The sequence below is a fragment of the Leptonychotes weddellii genome, chromosome 3 (genome assembly GCF_054177405.1).
Source record: "Leptonychotes weddellii isolate Sample4059 chromosome 3, ASM5417740v2, whole genome shotgun sequence".
NCBI classification, from domain to species: domain Eukaryota; kingdom Metazoa; phylum Chordata; class Mammalia; order Carnivora; family Phocidae; genus Leptonychotes; species Leptonychotes weddellii.
This window is the reverse complement of record NC_138371.1, coordinates 46,611,690-46,636,117: the sequence shown is the minus strand read 5'-3', so window position 1 is coordinate 46,636,117 and position 24,428 is coordinate 46,611,690. Positions and strand designations below refer to the sequence as shown.

Below are 24,428 nucleotides of genomic sequence, written 5' to 3'. Positions count from 1 at the left end.
GAGAGTACTCATAGGGAGTAAGAGGCAATATCAGAAAATACTGTTAATGCCATAAACTATAAGGAACACTAAGTAATGGTATCTTTAATTATTGGAGATAAAAAATATATCAGCCTGAGATGCAAAGGAAGCTCTCTAAACACCACAAATCTTAAGCAAACAACCTAAACATTTATTAATGTTACTAAAGGACAAATGGCCCCAAATAGAGCTTTAAATATACTTGTTGGTCCATAAGGATTTGTATCTTAAATATTTGGGATTCCTTCCAAAGAAATCACATGTGTGTAATGGGGGACATTAGTAAGTGTTTGTTTTTTGACTCTAAAATACATATTGTCTTTGTTGTTTAAGGGTTGTATTAGATGGTGGATAGGCTTTGTAATATTTAGAAAAGCAATTAGAAGGCAGAAGGCTTATAGCTTCCAAAGGAAATATGTATTTTATGTCTAATTGTATTTCAGAATTAAAATATGGCCTTTGAAATCTTTTTCCTATTAAGTGGAAATTTATCATAGAATCACACTCGAAGTAAAAAGTTCAGTTAAATGTCATGTATCTGATGAGTACATACATTTTTATATTTTAATGGAGTGCTTTGGCACCGCGGAAGCAGTCTGAGAGGTGTCACATACCGTGCCAATTATTCTTAATTGAAACTCTCTAGGTCTTCACCTTGATTTGATGCCCTTTGCTTCTTTATTATTCTCAGCTGTTACCTTATTCACCTTGTTCTTCACAAAGCTTTCCTTTCCATGGTGCTTCTGCTCCATGCTACATAGATGTAGTAGAAAGAAGAAGGGGTCTTTGGTGCCAGAGAGACCTAGAAGCAAATCCAGGCTGGAGTCCGCCACCTGAGACCTGACCTTATGCGCTTTCTCCGAGACTTGGTTTCTTTGCTCATATTGATAACCCACTTTCCTGGATTATTGAGGATTAGAGATAATATGTGTTAAGTGTTTTCACAGAGGCTATCCATAGAAAATAGGCAATGAGTATGAGCTTCATTATGATTTGTAAAGGAGGTATCAACTCATGTGCAATCCACTCTAAGAAGTCTTCCTAGAAGCCTGGAAGATGGAAGCAATTTTTACCTTTCTTAATACCCAGAGCTGCATTTTACTCGCACCGGGTTACTTTTATATGTGCCATTTTGGTTATTTATGTGTATGAATATCTCCACTATAAGAGATGAAATTTATAGAGCTAAGATTCAGGTTTCCACATTCCTCTCTGCAACATGCATTTAGCCAGGAGCTTGCGAATAACAGCCGCAATAATAAATGTTCAATGAATAGTTTTTTAATAGAGCAAAGACCATTTTCTGACAGAACTCATATCAAAACTGATATCTACCTGATTTTCCCTGATTCCCCCAACTCTTCAATGCCCCACAAAACTGAATTATATCAGACACCAAATGTTTCACAATATTTTCCCTCAAGTATGATTTATTGAACAATCATATGTAATAGGAAATACAGAGAATTACAGCAGAGTAAAAACACAAGAATTGTAGCTTGTCATGTTAAAAATGAAATAAAAGAGCTACTGGTTAAATAAAAAGGCATATGAGATTGTTAGATATATGTTGTGTAGCTGAGAATAAAAATGCAAAGCCAGACATGGGAGACAGAACTGCCGACTCACCCACCCTGGCTTCAGGGCGGACTCGGGCTACACTGGTGTGTGCGGAAGGGATGGGCACTGGGGACCTCCGCGCTGACTCCCGCCAGTTGGCACTAATTCGTCGCTGTCTTAGGGAGAGAGAAGGCAAGAAAGAAGGGAGATGAGAAGGAGAGAAGTAGAAAGGGGAGGGGGAGGAGGGAAAGGAGAGAGGAAGGGAGATGAGGAAGAGAAAAAGTGCATCAACAGCGTGACAATTCTTCGGAAGAAGTGGAGCGTGTTTTCTCCACTCCCTCCAGAAATTCAGTCACGGTGCTTTATAAGTTAAATAACCTGGAAAATTAGGGGAGAGGCCATATACAGAAACTGATGAATCCATTATATTTCTCTCTCTCTCTCTCTTTTTTTTTTTTTAGTAACAAAGTCTATAGGTCCTAAAGTATCAATAGGAACAAAGCGGACAAGTTTCCTATGACCCTTGAGAAGCAGTCTCAATTTACTTCTCCCTGGAGAGATTCTCTAGCTCTACCGAAAGACAACTGGCTCAAATAAGAACAAAAGTAATTACACTTCCCAAATAGTCAGATTCTATTTTAAATGCAGAATATTTCCTAGCTGGTAAATAGCTATTTTTAAAAAGACATTGAAAGCAGTAGTTATAATTTCTTCATAAATAGAAATAAAAAGTCCATTGTTAAAAGACAAAAAGTCACCATGATGTACATATCTATAAATCTCCCCCAACACGCCATCATAGATCAATTTGTACTGCTTACGTTTAAAATACCAATTGCATTATAATGTCTATGATACAAATCAATTCTTTAGCTGAGTTCTACACAAGATTCAGGTGAACCAAAAACTAAGGACCTTATTCACAGAACATTTAAAAGCATTTTATACACAGTCTATGCACAAATATATCTTAAATTAGAACAATGCATACCTAATATGCATATAGAATATGGCTTACACATTAAAGGAGATCTAAGTTGTGGGTTCTAAAATCCCACCACTCAGACTTAAAAGCTTCTGATTTCATCAATTTTTAAAATATTGCTTAGCATTGTGGAACCCAAGAAAAAAGCAGGTGCAACAGAAAACTGATAGTATGGATGGATCCTCCTTCACTTTGTTCTTTAATTGATGGCTACTTTCGATTTTTTCCATCCAGTTTCTACCTTTCACAAAGATAGATTCATCTCAGAATCACTGAAGTGTTTGCACAGTGAAAAGTTACAGCCCCTAATTGTGCTTGACCTTTCTTGTCAGCTAATAACTAACAAAAGCTGTTCTTCAGTTTGGAGCAAAGGAAAGGCTCTGCACATGCTCAGGCAAAACATGACAAGCAAGCTGAGTTTCCAAGAGTTGCAGTCTGTTTCTGTGTAGTAAAATTAAAAAGTCAAGCCAAATAATATTATCTGTACAGAAAAGTGTGGGTTTCCATTTTCATAGATATTTTTCAATACACACACACACACACACTTCTTGTCACTTATCCTGGGCCTGTAATATATTTTGTTATGTCCTAGTGGGATCAACACCCCAGAAGGCAAATTCCATTCTCAGTTCTAACACCTGTCTCCAACAATGGCTGAAGGTTCTTGTCATCCTGAAGTGTAGGTAATATGTGATTTGCATTGTGATGATCCCCATATGGGTGACATTTCACGCTTTGAAACCACAGGGTGGTCCGCTGGTTTCAGGGATGGGTTTCACTGTGGTTTCCCAGCTTGAGAGTTACAATGGTCATCAGGTCGCAGAGCCAGGCTAAAGCTCCACTGTTGTCACAGGACTTCAACCACAGCTTCTGAACAGCCTGACCTCTCATGTTGCTTCCGTGTATTTAAAATAAGGACAATCTAAATAGCCTGTTCTTCAGAGCTGCAAAAAAATTGTTTTCCATATTTTTGCTTTGCTTTCCTTTTACTTAAAACCTTGCAATATTGGTAACTATAGAAGTCTGCATAAAACAATACAAGAAAGAAAATTTTTAAAATGCCTCATCTTTTGCCCATGTGTCGCAAGGTCACCCTTGCTATAACTGGGTTCAGAGTGTTGAAAATATTAAACTATCCACCTTTTGTCTTAAAAATTTCTCAGACTTGCTTGAAAAAGCTGGATCAAAACAATCAAAACATTTCCCCCAAGACTGTTTTTTGGAGGAAAGACAATGGCAGAAATACTGGCCAAAAACTCTGATGGCAATTTTGAATGTATTTGTTTGGCCGGAGGTACTGGCTCAGAATTTATGTTCTTCTTAGTATAAGTTCCTTCTAGGAGCCCATTAAAATGGCCTGATCCAGGTGTGTGCTGAAAAAGGAGAACATAACGTTGTGGAATGTTGAGGATTTAGGATGTTTTAGTCCTGTTGTCATTATCCTGAAATAAAATCCAAATGAAAATGAAGATCAAGTTTTAGTCATATACATGCATCAATTACTGTGTGGTAATGTCACATGGACTTTATATACCTTGTCAGAAATAAGGGATTTATCAGTGTATAATAGATAATTGGTTTTCTATCTTCTTAGAATTCCTCTTCTTATTTCTTCTCTTTGTGTATATGTGCATGTGTGTGTATGTTTGTATATTTCAATTCCAGTAAAAATTTGGATTGTTTGGATCAGAGGTCACAAACCCAAGGAGCTATACAAGCCTAGAAGACAGTATAAATGAGGTAAGTGGGCCTGTGTGAGTCACAAGGACTGTAGTGAACTCAAGAGCATTAAGTCCTGTTTAAAGATATTTAAAACGATATTTTAAATCAATGTGGGAGTCAACCAAGCAAGTGCACAGACTAAATCCAGCCCACAAGCCATCAGGCTTTGACCTCTTCTTGGACGGTACACTCAACACTAAAGAGCAGGCATTGGTAGGAATGGGGAACACTTCCCCCACCAGGGAGTACCAGGTCTGATAATCGTTTGCTCTTGGAGCACCAGAAATCTCTGGCATATCCTTCAAGGAAAACAATATAATAAATTATATTCCAGCCTCTTTTGAAATAATAAAGCAGCATGGCATTTTATATCCAGTTCCAATCGCATTCACTCTAATTAACAAAAACATTTTGAAAAAGTAATCAAAACAAAATAGTTCTGTGGACAGAAATGTCTTAGAAATAATAGTGAAGTTATACGGCAATGTGAAAAGTAGATTCAAAGGTTGATTTCTTGCCCTAAGTATAGTGTTGCACATTGATTGATGAGGTTTCATCATGGTGCATGTTGAATTAGACTTCAATGTTTCCTGAGAAAATATCCCATACTGGGGCCCACACACTGAGAATGAAGTAGGTAATGGCTCTCAGAGATATGGCCAGGCTGCCATAAAATCTATACTTTCCATGATGGAGGCCAGTGAAAGAATTAGCTAGAGGTCATAAAGGTGTGGTTAATACCTGGGAGCCTGTAGGCAAAATCTGACCTTCACATATATTTTGTTTGGTCTACACAGGGTTTCAAAAAACTTTGAGCCAACATTAAAAATGGAAAGATTTTACATAAAAAAAAATCTCTTAGCCAATGGAAACACCTGGAAACACTGGTCCCTAATTTGTACATGGTGAAAATTTGTTGGAGGCAAAGAGTGGCTGGCTGCCACCTTCAGCTCAGGTGTACTGTGTCCTTTCTGTTTCCAAGGCTGACCACTGCTCTCGTCTCCCAGATCCTGGGCCTGAGTCACAGTTACCAATTGTCCCCACTCCTGTTGGTTTTCTACTTCCCCTATTTAAGAGAGCTGCCTATCTCTTGAAGGCATATAAATTTCACCTACTAAAGGCCATGATTTTTGGAAGACTGACTGTGCACTGAAGGCAGAGCTTTCTCAAACTGAGAAGTAAACTACAGGATTTGGTTAGTGCTGATGGAAAGAAAAATTGTCTAACAGCCTGCTTGAGTTTGAACACCACTATTTGAGTGGGTCTCAAATCCTTCCAGCTTCGGGGTCTTTTTAGTTGAAAAAAAGAAAAAAGAGGCTTCATTAACTGCCAGTTGAATCCCACTGAAACCTTTTACTGATGAGATGCCAGAATTTTACAGATATATATGTTTTTTGCCTTAGACATCTTCATAGATTGGACAGTCATTTTTACCAATGTACTGGTGACCTGTGTTCCCTGCACACAATTTTTGGAAAATGTTCCTAAGTATTCCAGTTCCATATCGCAAATGCATAAGAAATGCTTCTTGTAGACTTCTTTTCTTTTGAAGCTACATAATGTGCACTGGATTGATGACATCCAGTAGGAAAGACTCTTGCTTAATTTTGATTAACTCTGTGTCCTAATGGTATTTATTTGACCAAAAAACAAAACAAAACAAAACAAAAAAACCCCTACAAAACAAAACAAAAAAACAAAAACTTTTTGTACTGAAAACATTTATAAATACTCCACTGAATTTAGTTTTCCCTAAAATATATACCTGGAGGGTCCATCATATATCATCAGAACCTAAGAACTCCTCTGAAACAGCCATGAGTTCCAAAGGTAATAAATTTATAGTCTGGGTGGAGGGTATAAAGGGAAATTGCTATAGCTAATATGGGACAATATATTAAAATTGTTAAATATAGACATACATGGGTTTTAATTGCTGCACAGCCACTCTGTTGGCTTGATTTCTACCCAAGCTTCATATGTAAAATAGGAATCACAATCACCAATTCTGAAATTGTTGAGAGGACTAAGTGAGATTAATACATGTAAGATGCTCACCACAGGGCCTGACACTTGAGAGTAGCCATTAATGAAACTACTGTTATCAATAAAAGACAGTCTTACAACCAACTCAAGAATACCGCGAGATATATCATCTTAAAAGCCAAACACAGTTTAACTCTTTTGTATCTAAAGCAATATGTGAGGAGCTACCAGTAACATTTAAAAGACTTTGTATATGGTCCCTTCAGCATTTTCTCTTGTCCCCACCATCACCCGAAAAGCAGGACTCATTATAACATGTGAGTTTTCTTTCTTACTTTTTAAGGAGACACTAAGACATCTCCACTATAAATATACATCCTTCCCTTCCAGTAGCTTGCCCTTCCCCTGTAGGCCCAAGACAACAGTTCTCAACTGTAGGGTACAGAAATACCACAGACAGGATTATTAAAAATTCCGATTTCCAAGGCTTCATTCCCAGAGTTAGTAATTTGGTGGATTGAGGGCAAGCCCTAGAAGCTGAATTTTTAAAAAGAGAACAACTGATGCAAACAAATGTCTATAGATTTTAGCAAACATTGATGTTTGTTTCATAATATGTACTTGCTTTGCTATTATCATCCAGTGTAAACATTTGTATTTCCTACATGAAGTAGAAAGAGAGATCAGGATTAAACCTCTCCACAGCCTACAGATTATTATTTTTAAAGGACTAAAATGTCTCACTAAGTATATTTTTTATTGATGAGCAAATTAAGCTCTTTGAAAAAGTAAATATGTAAGACTTTGCTTCAGAAAATAGGAGAGATTTTTTTTTAAAAGATTCCAGGAGGACAATGAAATGAGATAACTTTGTCTCTAATGATATTCTACAAACCATTCATTTCAGAAATTAGGTTTCTTGTCTAAAAAATAAAATTACCTCTCATGTTTAAACTCACAGAAGCCTTCAAGGTATTTCAAACCTATGAATGTGTATCCGCATGTTTTTCTTCAGTGTTTACTACATCTTCTGAGTTCTTATGAAGATCTGATTCACCTACAACACAAGCAAACAAAAACAAAATAAGCCTGTGGAAAAAAACTAATAAGGTCAGGAACCTAAAGCAATTTAGTCACATGTTGAAGATTCAGTTTTACAATGGATTTTGTGGTACATTTCTCCAAAGGTACTAAATACTTTCTTTCCAGACTACGGATTTATAGAGTACAACAAGGCATCTTCTGGTGGTTATATAACGTTGTGAAGTTGCAATTTATTCTGGTAATACAGAACTGAAATAGATGGGACATGTTTAAACATTTATTAAATCAAACATAAAAATTATGCATGCTTTTCTTGAAATTTGGGGGGGAGGACCAGAGGGAGAGGGAGAGAGAGAGAGGATCTTAAGCAGGCTCCAGGCCTAGCACAAGCCCGAGGTGGGGCTTGATTCTCACAACCCTGAGATCACGACCTGAGCCGAAATCAAGAGTGGATGCTTACCCGACTGAGTCACTCAGGCACCCCTTTCTTGAATTTTCTAAAACAAGTTGTTTTAAACAAATGCTCTAATGATCAGTGTCTTTTACCACACACCCCTTAGTTGCTATGAATTTAAACAAAGGACTATTAAGAGAATAGTAATTTTTAAGATAAGACATAATCTGCCAAAACACCCTAATGGAATTTATAATCCAAGAATCACTCATCTTGTATATGAACCTTGAAGAAAAAAACATTAACGTGGAAAATGTGCCAACATTTCTAGAGAGGTTACAGAGAATCTATCAAAAATAAAAATATAAAGCAAAGTGTATAGATAAGAGAGTCTTATGTGAAAAAGAAAGTAAACAAAATTAGCAGAAATTGATTTTTGAGTCAGTTACTCAAAATACTTTGATATTTCAGGAATTAGTCATATATGATGGCATGCTCTTTCTGTTTGAAATTTGATCAAAACTATACTAAGAATTAAGGGCGTCTGGGTGGCACAGTCGGTAAAGTGTCTTGCTCTTGGTTTCTGCTCAGGTCGTGATCTCAGGGTCGTGAGATCCAGCCCCAAGGGGCCTTCTGCACTCAGCAAGGAGTCTGCCTAAGATTCTCTCTCCCTCTCCCTCTCCCTCTGCCCCTCTCTGCTCCGCTCACGCACTCTTTCTCCCTCTCTCTGTCGCTCAAAAAAATATATATATATGTGTGTGTGTGTGTGTGTGTGTGTAAATTAACAGTTAAGCTTTACACCAGTTATCTTTGACATAATTTCTTTAACATATATTGTAAGCCTGTTGTCTCAGTTGCAACAGATTTTTTTATTGAGGTTATAAAATTAATATATAAATCTTATGGGGTGTTAGTACAAAGCAAAATTATTTTGTTTCCTGCTTTCTCTTTCAAATACATTCAAAGGGGAAAGTTATCTTCTATCCCAGGATGAAATTTTCAGGTAGTATCATCACTTTTGCAATCATCTTTAGACAATAAAAATATTGTGTGATCCCATTAAGTTGCCAAAGTCTCAATTCTGATATTAGATACTCTGGTCACATATATTACACATCAATCTTAAAACAAAGATCATAGAAGATTCCTTTCCAACTCTGAGTTTGTGGCAGAGCCCAGAAATGGTGTATGGCTGGGGGATGGTTGATGTTTCCGTTTCACTCTCCCGCAACAGGCTGCCTTGACTCCTGAGCCGGAGCAAGGGAGAAAAAGGGCTGAGAGGAGAAGCCAAGCTCCTACCTGACCAGCACCGTGGTAAGACGGCTTCGTACTCGCTAGACCTGGCAGGTGTTTGGAGCTAATTCTCCTGTGAACACATTCACAGGCTCTTCAGGGACTTCTTGCCAGAGGCCATGGCTAAAGATGTCTCACCACCTTGCTATGTGCACGTGAAACTCGGGTTCCTGTACAGTGTTCACAGCCCCCGGGAATTCTATTATTGTATCTTTAGCTTCTGTCTGCTGAGGTCCCTTCATCCTTCCAAATATGGGTGGACCACATTTGGTTCACACAAAACACTCATGAGGCAGTTGTTCCCATAAATTACGTGAGGGAAGACTGAAACATACATAGCCGCCTCTCATATGGCTCATCTGTCACCAGCTACTCTTTTACATTTCACTTAAGAATTAGACTCCATTCCCAATATCCCTGAGGGTCCTGGTGCAGTTCTCTTCTCTTGATTTGAGCTAAAGAGGGAAGCATTTCTACACCTTTCCCAACAGCAGATAGCTTCTTAAAGAAAATCTTCTCACAAATCCTTTCAACCATTAACAACCTGCCCCTTTCATTTGTTTGAGTTGGGTAAGGATCATAAGCATCCCATAATTGGCTTTGAATCTTCTTTGAAATTCCTGTCTCACAGGATTTATTTCTGACATCTTAGACTCTTGGCTTAAACTTCTGATTTAATATTCTGTTACTTAGGACTAGATTAGAACAGAACAGAGTGAAAAGAATAGGCTGAACTAAAAGAGGAATATAACTAATTCACTGGTTCTTAAAATTTTTGAGAGAACCTTTTACAATGGGAAAAACACTAAGGATAAAGAACTCACCAGTAACAAAAGTGGATGAGAAACAAAATCATCAAGTGGGAATAATACAGCAATTACAATTTACAATCCTTGTTAAAATTAGTCCATATGTATTCTAACATGAACATATTGTTATATATTGGTTTATTACATCAGTAATGAGTGATCTGAGTAAGAAAGAATATAAATTAATGCATAAGAATGACAAATTTTATTATTATTAATAGTATTAGCAGCAACAGCAAAAACAGTAAACATTTAGAGAATATTTACACTATGCTAAGTGCTTCATATATTTTACCATTTAATTCCCCCCCAACAATTTTTATTGCCCAAGGTCACGTATCATCTAAGGAGAAGAGCTGGACCTTCAACCCCCGAGCCATGTCCTTCACTACTAAACCAAAGAGTTTGATCACACAGTGCTAACACCCGAACCCAAAGGGACAAGTTTCCATTGGGTTTGAAAGAGTAAAAGCATTCCTTGTTGCTTGGAGAGATACAATTGCAAAGTTTCAAGTTGAGAAGTGTAGAGTAAACGTCATTTTTCTGACAAGCTACTAGGATTCAAAATTCAGTTCTTCAGAGAAGAATGAGTAGTTTGTTAGTAAGAACTGTGAGAAGCATTTTCTAAGAAATAAAACTCTTTTTACTGCCACTCTGTGTAGTAAAACCTGCAGTAGGAGACGGCTAAGGACTCAGATACCAGGGTCACACAATCCTACACTAAGGAGGATTTCAAAGCAAAAGGCTACAAGAAGGAATCAAATGTTTTCTTGTTAATACCATGGAGGAGAAATAATGATTTGTGACTCCAGGAGTAAACTGTTCAATTTAAAATTCAACATAAATATGTGACTGGGGTGAGTTTCTATGCTTAAAAAAATCAAAAGCTGTGCATTAGTAAAAACTCTGTTACCATTTTTGTGTCAATGATTTCTGACTCTCCACCCTGCAGTATCACAACCAATCATCCATTGTAGACATGAGGGATTTCAAATTGCACTGTTTTCCTTGCATATTCATCCACAACAAGAGCAATAAATTGTCTCTAACCTAGAGACGGCAAACATCACAAGTTTCCTAATTTTTAGTGTTTATGATCAAATTCTTCAGTGGAGAGAAGACTTTTTTTGTATGAGTTTCCATCTACAGAAGAAAGAGTCAGGAGAGTATGTCCCCTTTGATTTTGTTCTTCATTTTCCCCATGGAGATGAAAACTACTTACAATCTTCATCAAGCTGAATATATAATTGTTAGCAAGTAGTTACCTGCTGCAGAAAGCAGATTTGGTAAATACTGGTGGTATGCAGAACCTAAAATTCTAGGAGTCTTTAGATGTTCCTAATAATAGAATGTAAATGTTGTTTGACAAATTTGTAGACTGGTTGGATTGGGGAAAACTAAACCCCAAACAAATAATTATTTCTTCCATCTTATTTAGCTTTAAGTCACAAATCTCAGAGGGCTTAGTTGGTAGTTATCTTGACTAAGGTTCAAAAATCAGCCAAAATAGAAGCTAGTTTCACATATCCAGCTATCCTTTAACCTGGGATGAGAAGGGTTAGTGCTCTTTAAAAATGTCTTCCATGATATTTTTTTCCTCTCCTATGTACATCCTCCCATCTAACTTAGGCTGGCTGTGAGGAGAGGCTATTTGAAGGGATGTGTGGAGAGTGTCTCATCTACTTAGAGTTTTTAAAAGTTGTAGTGGAATAAATTGCTTTTCTTGGTCGTAATGCAAGTTGTTCCTATTACAGTATGCTTATAAATTGTAAATCCATGCTTTAAAATAAAAGCACTTTAAGCAATTAGTCACACAGCACTTTATTGATCTACAACATTTAGCCAGGATTGTGGGGAGTGATGCAATCTTTAATCTATCAAGACTCATATAACAGGATTACTCTCATGATGGAGGTGAATTTATTTAAAATAAATCATGGGTGCTCTATTATTTCTACATTACTAACATCAAAACTATTATCTTATTCTTGTTGAACTTCTTATTTGATGAGATTTCTATTTCTTACCAGTCTCTGGATTTTCTTTAATCAGCAGACTTGCTCAGCATGTTTTAAAGAAGCCTAGCCCAAGATGGAAGGGTGATTTGGGAACATAGGACCCTTCTGAATGAGTCCCATAAGTTAATATTATTGAATGGGTCTTTGTCCTGAATACCTCTTTATTTCCACAAAAGTGTCCTGATACAAATCAAAATTAGTCAAGACTTCCAACATCACTCACTACCAGTTGTCTTGCTAAAGAATGAGCCTATGTTGGGCTTCAAAGAGGTTACGGAAATGAAGTTTCGACATTAGATTCTTGAAGATTTTCACCATTTCTTCTTGAAGGCTTATGTATTAAATCCTACCTGAAGAGATACCTTGGATCATTTTTATTTACCTTCATTTTTTCATAATTTCTTCATAGAAATTAAATATATGAAAGAAAGGTCAAAGATTTCAGCTATGTTTTTTTTTCATGATTTCTGAGAATTCCCTACATTCCTATAGTTAACAAGGGAACATTATATTAGCCAAAGTATGAACAGAAGTCCCAGAAGGAGTAAAGTCAGAACTAAAGAGTTTGGACTGTATTTGGTCTAAATTTAGGCATACTTTAAGGGATAAAAGCTAAGACGGTAAAATATTCTTTTGGAAAGTAAGTGAATTGCTATAAACTAAGTTTGCTAGATTAGCTAAAATCTTTTCCTTTTGAGAGCACTTAGGTGTACAGAATACTCTTTTTAAAATTTGTTGTTGTTGTTTTTTTCCTAAAGGATTCTATGCCAAGAAAAAATAAAGGCAAGTATCTTAAGTGGCAGAATCCTTGACAGAAAGCATTTAGATAAAGGTTGTTCATTTTCAGCTCTACAAATTGGGCAGCTGTATCTGTCATTTGGAATAAGCCACTTCCATTCCTTCACTCACTCCTGCAGAAAACTGGATGAACTTGAGAGATACTTTGAAGAGATACTTTCCAGGTAATTTTGATGGACTAATTAAGAATGGAAAGGTGATAGAAGAGCCAAGATCAATTTACAATACATCCACTCAATTGATGGAATTGATCCATTGCATATTTTCTCATGAAATATTCCATTGCTTTATCTCATATCAAAATTATTGTGATCAAGTAGTGTTCTTCTATAATATAGTTCCTTAAGGAAGCTTTCTATGAGATCTCCATGTAGTTTGAAGGCACATATGTGAGCCCAGGAGAGAATAAGAATTACTGCAGAAAGCACTAAATTCTAAATTCTTCACATGTATTGACTCATCTAATCTTCACAACAGCTCTTGAGATAGACACAATTTTTACGATCCTCACTTTAAAAATCAGCAAACTGAAACAGAGAGATAAAATAACTTGCTCAATGTTACACAGCAAGTAAGTGATGGGACCAGAATTGAACAGATAGTCTAGGTCCAGAGTTCTAGGTCCTAACTCTACACTATGCAGCCTTCCTGGGTAAAGTTTATTTAATAGCTGCTATGTTTTTTTCTTTCCTTAGTATGAGTTTATGCCTTATCTTTGAAATTAAATCTGACGGTAAATGATAGGTTTTTTTTTTTTTCCTAAGGCAGAGACAGAGAATAAGAATAAATGAACTTCTTTGTGAAAATATGTTCTTTGGTATTAGACACAAAGCCAGTCTCAGCTAGTTAATCATTGGGGTATTTCTACTAGTCTACTACAATTAACCATTAAGTCAACTGTTAGGGAATCACAGTAAAGAAGGTATATAAGAGCAGCTCTTAAAAAGACAGGTTTTTCAGGGGGAAAATAACTTGGCTAAACTTATAAACTGAATTATATATTGGACAAGTCATTCTCAAATCCCACAAAAGAACAGTATATGGAGCCATTTTACTCCTGATGTTCACTTCTACTATAATAGAAATACCTTTTCAAGGATATCTATCCCTTAAATTTTTATCAATCTTTTTTTTTTAGTGGCAGAGAACTATTACAGAATTTGTTCAGAAAAATGGTAGAATTGATGTAAAAGATAAAGTTTATGAAAGTCACATTACCTTTTTGATGTTTTAGAAAAGGGACCTCCAAAGTGAAAATATAAGCTTTATTGCAGAAATGACACAATAAGTGATTAGATGCTCAAAGAAAATTAATTGACACAACATATCCTAGTAAAGAGAAATGCTACAAAATGCCGTTTAGATATTTGAAAGCATAAAGATGCTGGCATAGGCATAGCAGTTCAACCAGGTCTATTAAGGAATTTGTAGCTTTTGTGGTCAGTGATACCAATTGTGCAATCTGCAAAAATGGATTCCTTTTCTCTCATGGGGCCAGGCAGATTTCCAGCAAGTAGATTGAAATCTCCAAGTTTTTTGGTCAAACTAGAGCTGCCACCACGCATGAGGTTTTACTTAAGGAGGTTTACTGATCAGGAAAACTGAACACTTGTATGAACTGGTTTTTGCTTTTGAAAAAAAGGGTACTTATTTAAAAAACCTTGAGACAATATTATTAAAAAGTTGTGAAAAACTAAATTATACTTGGCATTTGTAATTATCCATGTTTGTAGGAATTATGGTGGAAAAATTATGAAGGTAAATATAATTGATTTCTTTTTTTTAAAAGGTTTTATTTATTTGTCAGAGAGAGAGAGAGCACAAGCAGGGGGAGCGGCAGAGAGAGCACAAGCAGAGAGCACAGGCAGAGGGAAAGGGAGAGGTAGGCTCCCCTCTGAGCAAGGAGCTCAATGCGGGCTCGATCCCAGGACCCATCCCAGGCAGATGCTTAACCAACTGAGCCACCCGGATGTCCCAATTGATTTTTTTCTTAATTTTCAATATATTTTACTTTTGCTCCTAAAACCTTTTGTGATTTTTGTATTCATCAATAGTGGTCTTGAAATGATTTTTTTTTCCCTAATTCTACTTATTTTTTTCACCATTTGATTTGTTGCCTAAAAAGCCTGGATTCTCAGGAGCTCAATTCTAGTTGATTTCAAATAGAGTAGACACCCTCAGAATCAAATAAGAGGCTATCTTGCAGGATATTAATATTGTCTACTAGCAAATAGTATACAAGTATTAGGATGTAGGACCATATTCTATAAAGAAATAATATGGAGGGGCGCCTGGGTGGCTCAGTCGTTAAGCGTCTGCCTTTGGCTCAGGTCATGATCCCAGGGTCCTGGGATCGAGCCCCGCATCGGGCTCCCTGCTCTGTGGGAAGCCTGCTTCTCCCTCTCCCACTCCCCCTGCTTGTGTTCCCTCTCTCGCTGTGTCTCTCTCTGTCAAATAAATAAATAAAAAATCTTAAAAAAAAAAAAAAGAAAGAATATGGAATCTGTGACTTATTTTAAAAATAAAAATATAATCGTACTTCCTGTCCTTTTGCCTTTTGATAATCCTAACAAAATATCGAATTCTTTGTAGAGATACAGAGTTAGAGGACCAGTGCTCTTAAACAGGTTATGACTTGACTTTTAGGTATGATTACATTCTATCATTCCTTAATCTACTGAGAAAGCATCAAGAAAATCATTAAACTTTTCTTTTGCATGTCTCTCATAAGTTATAGTCATGCACAATATAATCCTACTTTTTACAATTCAATATAAATACCATAAGTAATTTCTTTAGGGGCACCTGGGTGGCTTAGTCAGTTAAGCATCTGCCTTTGGCTCAGGTCATGCACCCAGGGTCCTGGGATCAAGCCCCACATCGGGCTCCCTGCTCCACGGGAAGCCTGCTTCTTCCTCTCCCACTCCCCCTGCTTGTGCCCTCTCTCTCTGACAAATAAATAAATAAAACCTTTAAAAAAAATAAGTAATTTCTTTAACTCATAAGCATTTGGTAAACTCATAAACATTATGGTAAAGTATAGGAGGACATTTTTGGCTGAATACGGGTTTCAGAGCAATTTTTAAATCATTGGAAGTTAAGTTTCTTCCCTTTACTATTCACAAGCCTTTATATTGACTAAATCTTTAGGAGAGTTATAGAAATATATTTTTAAGGAAAAGAATATTGGACACTGAAAAAATACACTGAAACATAGATACTGAAAATTTTACCATAGGAATTACTTATATTTATTCATTTGTATATAAATGTAGGATACACTGTGTATGAACCAATATATGTCTTAAGTTCTGAGTGACCCAACTAAAATGATGGTAAAGACAGAATGAGTTAAAATTGTTAAGTGTAACAATGAAATAGTGCTTGAGAAAGAAAAAAAAATGATTTGTAATACTCAATAAGGACCATCTGTTAGAGTGCCCTTGACCAAATAGAAAGAACAAGAGGCATGGAGAGGATCAGTGGAACCTTCTGGGAATAATTTCATATATCTGACTACATCCAACTATGGATACAATCTCAAAAGATAAATCAGCTTTACTTCCAAATTGAGTAAGGAGCACATCTTTCTACTTGTGTTGCTACCAGCACAGATCTCTGCTTGTCCTCATCCCGGCACCCGTGGAGAAACCATTTCTTCATCACTGAGCCAGCCCATAATCACTAGGGAATGCAAGCCTGCTCCTTCTGCCTTCTTTCCAACTTCTATTGTCCGTGTAAATACAAGTGGGGAGTTCACACACTCGAACAGTATCACTTAAGATGCCCCCAAATTCCTTTTTTTAAAGACTTTATTTATTTAGAGAGAGAGAAAGAGAGCGAGCGAGCAGGGGAAGGAGCAGAGGGGTAGGGAGAGGGACAAGCAGACTCTGCGCTGAGCACGGAGCCCTACACAGGCTCAATCTCACGACCCCGAGATCACACCTGAGCCAAAACCAAGAGTCAGACGCTTAACCAACTGAGCCACCCGGTGCCCCAAAACGCCCCTAAATTCTGCTGCTGTTACAGTTCCTCCATCAGCGAACAGTTTGGGCAAGCCTTCTGTAAGAAAATTTAGAAAATGTAAATAAACTAACCTGTCATAACTAACTTCTAGAAGATGATCCAGAAACTATCCAGAAGGTTACTGGCTTTGAATTTAGACAAACTAGGCACAAATCCCAGCCTTTTCAAAGACTAATTGTATGGATTTCGACAACTTAAATTCTCTGAGCTACAGTTTTATCAGACTGTAATTCCGACCTTGTGAGGTTGCTGTAATAAATGTTTGTGTAAATGATTCATGGGAAGATATATAAACGATGTAAAATTCCCTCCCAAATTCATAATTTTCAACTTTTTAAAATAATATCTATGGGATATAACACACACACTTGAAAGCTTATGGGATCAGTTGTGTTGAGACTAAACAGAAGTAGATTTGATGAAGCAATTATGCTGCTCTCTGAGGTAAGTTTTCAGAAGAAGTTGTTTTCTCTTTCTGGATTTACTACTACCATGATACTGTTTTTTGTGTACTGTATTAAACTGTTAAAAGGAATGAGCAAGATTCATTTGTAATATGTGTGCAAACCTGTGATTTGGGTAACTAACTCGCCCCCGCAGACCTCAGTTTTCACGTTGATAAAATGGTGATAGTACCTAAATCATAGGGCTGTTTGGCTGATTAAATAGGATAGAGACCATGACAGAACTCGGTATAGCCTGACGAGTAAATGTGTACTTCGTAGAAAAGGATTCTGCATTCTATTTAGCATTAAGGCCAACAAGATTACAAACATCCACTTTCATACGTACTGTAATACACAATACTGCATTTTAAGACATTTCAAATACAAATAACAATACATAAGGTTTAATTAGTGAACCTATCACAGTCTATTAAAATGTCATGTTAATCATAATGTAAATTTGATCTTTTAAAAATATTTTAATACTTTCCCATCAGTTTTAATTATCTCCTTTATTTCTGGCGGGAAAATCTTTTAGTTTTGTGTTTTAATTTTTCAAGCAATGATACAAAACCTATTTTTTAAAATTTTCTTTTTCCTGTTGAGAAAATCTGTGAAGTTTTCTAGCAAGATATGATTTTAAATAATTCTGTTTGACTAAAATATTATTACATATTCAGTACATTTCAAATAAATTATAAAATGTGAAAAAATAAGAAAATATCTAACTTAGTAACTCTTATGATGATTTTCTGATTACAAAGATAGGTCATAGGTACAGTGATTAAGTTTTTTAAAAATGTCCTGATGATGATAGGAGATAAAGCTTTTTATAGGGATTCTAACGAAGTTGAAAATAACTAACCAAATCATGATCATTCCAGACACGCCTAGGCATGTGTGAAGAACTAGAGATGTCATTTTAGACCATTAATCAGGCTTTTGTTTTGTTAAATGGGTTAGATTTGAGGCCAGAGCTAAATTGTTCTGTACAATGGAGGGGATTTTAGTGGCCAAGAGGGGAAAGAGAGGAGTTGAGATTGTGAATCAAGAGGAATATGAGACTAAAAGGTTTTGGAGAAAGAATAGAGGTGAGTGACGACAAACAGATTTACATTTTGCTCGGAGGTTTATTGTTAAGACGACAAAGCTTCCAATGTCCTTGGAACTTGGAATTATTGGGGGACTATGACAAAGTCTTGAACCTAGGCCAGTGTTTTCGCAGTGTGACACCCCGAAGTTCTAGTTAGAAATTCTGGTAACAATTGCCAGAAAAGAGTAGCACCAGAAGGAGAGAACAGTCTCAGAGAGCTGGTCCCTACTTCCTGCCCATGGCTTTGATCTTATTCTGCCCCCATCACCTCTGCTCAACAGTGCAACATCCAATCCACTACTTTCATCCCCACCATTATTTTCCCTACCCCCCAGATTTCCACTGTCACACTGTTCACCCCAGAGTTTTCAGAGGCTACAAAACTCCTGTGAACTCTTGCAGTGATTGTTCATATTGCTCATCTAAGTAAAATTAGAGCAAGTGAGTAGGTTTTGGGTGTCTGAAAACAGAGCAAGTATAGATACTGTGCAAGAGAAGAGGCTTTTGGGGACCATCCCCCCATTTAGTTTTCCCTTTTTCCATTTATCAGCTTTTTATTTTCTCTTTTTAGATCTTTTTTTTTTTTTTTTAAGATTTTATTTATTTGACAGAGAGACACAGCGAGAGAGGGAACACAAGCAGGGGGACTGGGAGAGGGAGAAGCAGGCTTCCCATGGAGCAGGGAGCCCGAAGCGGGGCTCGATCCCAGGACCCTGGGATCATGACCTGAGCTGAAGGCAGACGCTTAACGACTGAGCCACCAGGTGCCACTCTTTTTAGATCTTTTAGCTAACAAAAAATATATGGTACAACATAGTGGGTAATATTTCATTTATAGGGTCTCACCACTAAATTCAGACCTTCATAAAATGGAGTCAATTCTCCTCTACCCCATACTGACCAAGTTCTTATCTGGCCTTGAGCAGGAACCACTGGAGATCTAACGTGGAATATTCCATTAGTTCTCTTCTTCAAAAATCCTATCGGCTTTTGTTTTGCACATAGTAGGCCTCTGTAAATATTTTTGTAGTGACCTCATTAGTAGTTCTCAACTTTTTGTCAGGCTCCACAGCTTTAATATCTGCGACACACTCAAATCACAATATCTCATAATATACAGTGGCTCTCGCTAGGTGGAGAGATGGTGCACACCTCCAAAGCGGAATGTTGGAATCTCCAGGAGACATGTGCAATTGGAAACATATCCTGAAAGTCCTCTCCATTCCCACTCGTATTCCAAACACTGCTTTTGGTAGGCCCCTTTTGAATGCACTTCTCTCTTCCCATTTTGAGAATGCAAGTCAGAATGTGATAAATACCCCAACTGGAGTCTGAATAAGACAGCTATGCTTACATAACTAAGGGATAGGCTTCTTGGAAAAGGCAGTTTAGCAGAGTTTTGGAAGATAGGTAGGATTTTAAGCAGCAAAGTGGAGGAGGGGGCCCAAGAAGTGAATTCCATGAGGAAGAAAGAACAAGGATGAAAGCAGAGGGGCAGAAGGCAAATGTTCCAGAGGAGATATGTGACCTAAGACACAGATATTTTAAGGGATATCGTTACCAAGGTACATGCTGTTGTTTCCTGAGTACAGCTTGCCAGGGTGAAGCTGGCTCTGATTCTAATCTGTACTTGGCTTGTCTTGACCATAAACTGATTAATTTCCTGCCCTCCCCCCTCCATGTCCTCTGCATTCATTTAAATGCACAAAAGTGTTCTATTTTGACCTACCTCTGTAAACTAGAGATAAGCCATATTGAACTTTTAAAAAATAAGATAGCCCAGAGGATGCTAATAGGCTGCCAGGGTTGAAAACTATTGAGTTCTGCCTTTATAATAAATGAACGAGTGAATGAATAAGCACATATTCACTGTTCCAACTGTATGCAAGCTCTCCTGGGGGTAAGTGACTTTGGTGAATACCACCTCTTAAAACTTCATAATTCTGTTCCATTTTATCTGTTATACTTCTGCTCTACTGTACTGATAATATAACATAGAATGTCAGCTAAAGAGATTAAATTGAAATAAGAATAAACTAAATGCATAATATATAATTTAATTTACTAATAATTTGAAATATACAATTTAAAAATTACTAGTAAGATCTCATTTAAGCTGTTGTGTTTTTGAACCATGATTAGAGAGAAAATGAGAGCGAGCTCTAGTTGTTTTGTTTTTCCTTTGTAAGATTTTATTTATTTGGGAGAGAGAGAGAGCATGAGCAGTATAAGGGGCAGAGGGAGAGGGAGAGGGACAAGCAGACTCCCCACAGCACATGGAGCTGAAGCAGGGCTCATCCCAGGACCCCAGGATCATGACCTGAGCTTAAGTCAGCCGCTTAACTGACTGAGCCACCCAGATGCCCCCAGAGTGAGCTCTAGTTTTTTATCTGAAAGACTTTGCTTCCCTCCATTTGATTAATTGTCCCTTCTGAAATCTAAACAGTATGCATCTACTTTCTCAAAAAGATGCTTAGGATTTAGTCCTGGGAGTTTAAAAGTTATAATTTTGTCTACATGATGAGTTTTGATTCATTAAAAAGATAACGGGAAGGAATAACAAACATTTTACGAATAAATATTGAAAAAACATAACCTTTTAAAGTACAAAGTAATATGGACAAGTTGTTGTTGTTGAAAAACAATCTATTTTTATTGTCTCTAAGCAGCAGATGCAGAATTGTTAGGAGCACTGTTAGGGACTGATAGGGATTGCTGGCAAATAAGAAAAAAACAATGGGTCCAGAACCCTAATAGAGATCTACAGGATAAAAGCACAGAGATATACCACAGAGTGATGTAGGCATGTGGCAGGGAAAGTCCTGCTGTGTAGCTGGTTTGGGTGTGATGCTTAACGATCAGGTCTCAGAAGCATTAGGAGAAAAGGAGAATGAGAGATCAAGCAAAAGGGGCATGGTGAAGGTTTGGTGGCCTACAGTGGCTGAAACAGGGGTCAAGTGTCAGAGGCAGGAGGTGGTAATAGCAAGAAGCAGATGGGGCGGGGTATGTCTAAAGAGATGAAAGGGAAAGAACAGAAGTCAAGCAAGGTGGTTATCCCAAGGTTAACATCACATTAGGAACTTCGATGGCATCTAAAAAAGAAGAAGAAAAGGAGGTTAAGAACCCTAAGTGGAATAGGCTTACTCTGCTTCAGTTAAAACACTTGAATGACAAGCTTCTGTTTGCTTCAAGCATGTAGCATGGGGTCTTCAGCTAGACACTATGTTTTGTCACAGAGAAATAACAGAAGTTATATTATTTGTGCACCTGATTTATGGGCTAAGAAATGGATATATTATAAATATATTATTTAAAAAACCTAACTACTTAATATTCTTTTTAAATTTTTTTAAAAAAATCTGTTTTCTATCAAGATCCAAAAATTCCCTGATGAGACAGATAATAGCGACTTGCCTCATCATGGATAAAGCTCAGAAAACATGGCACTGAGTAGAAAGATATTCCTTAAAGAATGTATCCCACATGATACCATTTACACCAAAACATGCAAAACTAAACTATGTATTGTTTACAGTTACACAAATAGGAGTAACAGCTAAGAAACAAAAAAGAAAGAGAAATAATTATCATGAAATTGTTAAATCTAGTCATTCTTAAAAATAAAATTATAGAAACTTACAATTAAATATATTGTATTTAAAACAAAGGTGATAAATATCTAAAAATCTTTTCCTAATTATTTTGACCTATTTTTTCATTATCTAGATCTTGAGGTTAATTATATCCACCAAATCTGTATGATGCAAATATCTTATGTGCACATCTTTTCCCAGCTCCCATGGTCAGAGACTTCATACTGATACCTTGAAACTGGCCATGGTGGGAATATTTGCACCATGGATGCATCAAACTTTGTGAATCAGGGCTTCATTTATTGTTTCACTGTTGTCTACAGTGGTGGAGATAATGATTTAAAAAATAGAGATTAAATTTAAAAGTGTTTCATGTCTATAACGGCTACATTGTAAATAGCACAGAAATTTGAAGAAATTTTTTTCCAGTATTCAAAAACCATTATCCAATCAAATAACCAAGAAGTCATTTGCATTTTCAATGAACAAGTGAGAGCGACATACGCCTTCTATGTTTTCTAAGTTCTGACATATGTTTTTTATATTTCATCTTACTCCTTGATATAAATGAAAATATCGATCGTATGTGAACAACTTCCATTTGTCAGTTGCAACCATAAGTGGACCAAAGACACAGAGTTTGGCAAAAATCAGTGAAAGTATTCTGTGAGAACCAATTACCTACACAGAATTCACAACAAAGGCTACTGTATATTTTATTGTTACTTTTAAATTACGTGCTACACATCCTTTCTATCAGTAACAGTCACGATAAACCTGTATATATGTGTGTGTATACACTTTTTTTGAGCCGGTTGTTAAACTTGTCAGCATGCTATTGTTTGTAGGCTGCGTTATTTACATATAGTACAAATATTTACAAATAGTGCATATATGTTTTTATATGTTCTTTTGTGGTATATTTCACAATATATTTTTAAAAAAACTAAAAAGTAAACAACTTAATTAGTCCTCTATAACTATTAAGAAAATTGAATCAGCAGATGAAAATTATCCCACAAAGAAAACAGTAGGCTTGCCTGGTTTTTGAAAGTAAATTCTGCCAAACATTCAATGCCAATTTAAGGCTCACAAACTCTCAAGAATTTAAAAACTCCGGATGCCTGGGTGGCTCAGTCGGTTAAGCATCTGCCTTTGGCTCAGGTCGTAATCCCAGGGTCCTGGGAATGAACCCCAGATCAGGCTCCCGGCTCAGCAGGGAGTCTGCTTCTCTTTCTCCCTCTGCTGCTCCCTCTGCTTATGCTCTCTCTGTCTCTCTGTCTCTCTCAAATGAATAAATAAATTAAAAAATCTTAAAAAAAAAAAAAAGAACTTAAAAACTCCAACTCATTTTCTGAGGCTAGTGTACCCTTAATACCAGAACTACAAGTATGAGAAAGGAAAATTGCAGGCTAATCTCATCATAAATATAGATTTTTTTTTTAAATCAGCAAAAGTAATACAGAAATTTTAAAAAGTTAATACATCACAATTAGTTGGGCCTAATCAAGGAATATAAGGTGGTTCAACATTAGAAAACCTATTAATATAAATCATTATATGAACCAATCAAAAAAAATTATTGAACTATTTTAAAAGCCACAGAAAACAGTTGAGAAAACTAAATGTTCCATGTAAAATGCATTTTCTCTGAAACCAATACTACACTATATGTTAACTAACTTGTATTTAAATTAAAAAAATAAAAAAATACATTTTCTTAACAAATTATTGATGGAAACATAACCTCATAAAGAGCAGATCAAACAAAATTAGGAAATACCACACTTAATGACGAAACATGAAACACCTTCCTTCTAAATTTAGAGACAAGCCAAATGCTATCACCGCTTCCATTTCAGATGATTCTGGATAAACTTGCTAATGGAGTTGATTCAAGAAAAACAATCATTAAAGGTATACATTTGGGAAATAAAAAGAATTGTCATTATTTGCAGAAGATCAGTATTCAAAAGCAAATTGTACTTCTATACACCAGCGAGAAACAGCCATTTGCAAAAATAACAAAAAATATAAAATACTGATGGGAAATCCAACAAGATATATTCAACATTTTGAAATAAATTATTATTAAGGATAAACAGTGATTACATGGTATATAATATGCTTAATGTGGTACCAGGCATCTAACAAGTATATTTCCATCACCATTATTATTACTATGAAGTAAAAGTAAACTTTCTGAGAAACATGGAAGAAGACATATAAGATATATATGAATAGGAAGACTCGCCATCATAAAGATAATTCTCTCCAAATTGATATCAAAGTAATTCTAACCAAAATCTTAATTTGTTTTCCATTTCGGTGGATCTTATGAGCTACTAAAGAAAAAGTGGGTCTTAAAAATTTCAAATGAATGATACCATACTGAACACTCCAGAGCATTTATGTAGGAAATAAGCGCCCAAAAGAGACTAGAAAACACTTGTGTGTTTGACAATTTTAATGCATATTTTAAAATGTCAAGCTTGCCTTCACCTAGCACTGGGTTTCCTTCTGGTTCTAAACAGCTGTTACTGGTGCGCAATGGGCAAATCTTACGGCACCTTGGTTCCCACGCTGCTTCCTTTCCTCACTTGTTACTTGCCTTTGAGCCCTAGTATTTTGGGGTTTGAA

General features: G+C 36.5%; 2 protein-coding genes across 10 annotated transcripts in view; one reads left to right on the top strand and one right to left on the bottom strand.

Moving 5' to 3' along the window:
• Window positions 1–1,433: 1,433 nt before the first annotated feature.
• PDE1A (phosphodiesterase 1A) overlaps window positions 1,434–24,428 on the bottom strand; it is a 236,040-nt gene continuing 213,045 nt past the window's right edge. Inside the window, exons 14-15 of one of the 2 annotated variants that reach the window (XM_031035677.2) lie at window positions 7,215–7,331; window positions 1,434–4,008 (exon numbers count right to left, since the gene is read on the bottom strand). In XM_031035677.2, the coding sequence (XP_030891537.1) occupies window positions 7,258–7,331 (74 nt within the window). In that variant the 3' untranslated portion in view covers window positions 1,434–4,008; window positions 7,215–7,257. Of the gene's footprint in view, window positions 4,009–7,214; window positions 7,332–20,614; window positions 21,288–24,428 lie in introns of those variants that run through there. The other variant, XM_081814036.1, reaches the window with a different exon arrangement.
• The window catches only part of LOC145720507 (uncharacterized), a 55,011-nt gene continuing 50,507 nt past the window's right edge, over window positions 19,925–24,428 (top strand). For all 8 annotated transcript variants that reach the window (XR_014143486.1, XR_014143487.1, XR_014143483.1 and 5 more), the window contains exon 1: window positions 19,925–20,095. Coding sequence is in view for 2 of the 8 variants with exons in the window: in XM_081814038.1 (XP_081670164.1) it covers window positions 20,078–20,095 (18 nt within the window). In the remaining 6 variants the exon portion in view is untranslated. The remainder of the gene's footprint in view (window positions 20,096–24,428) is intronic.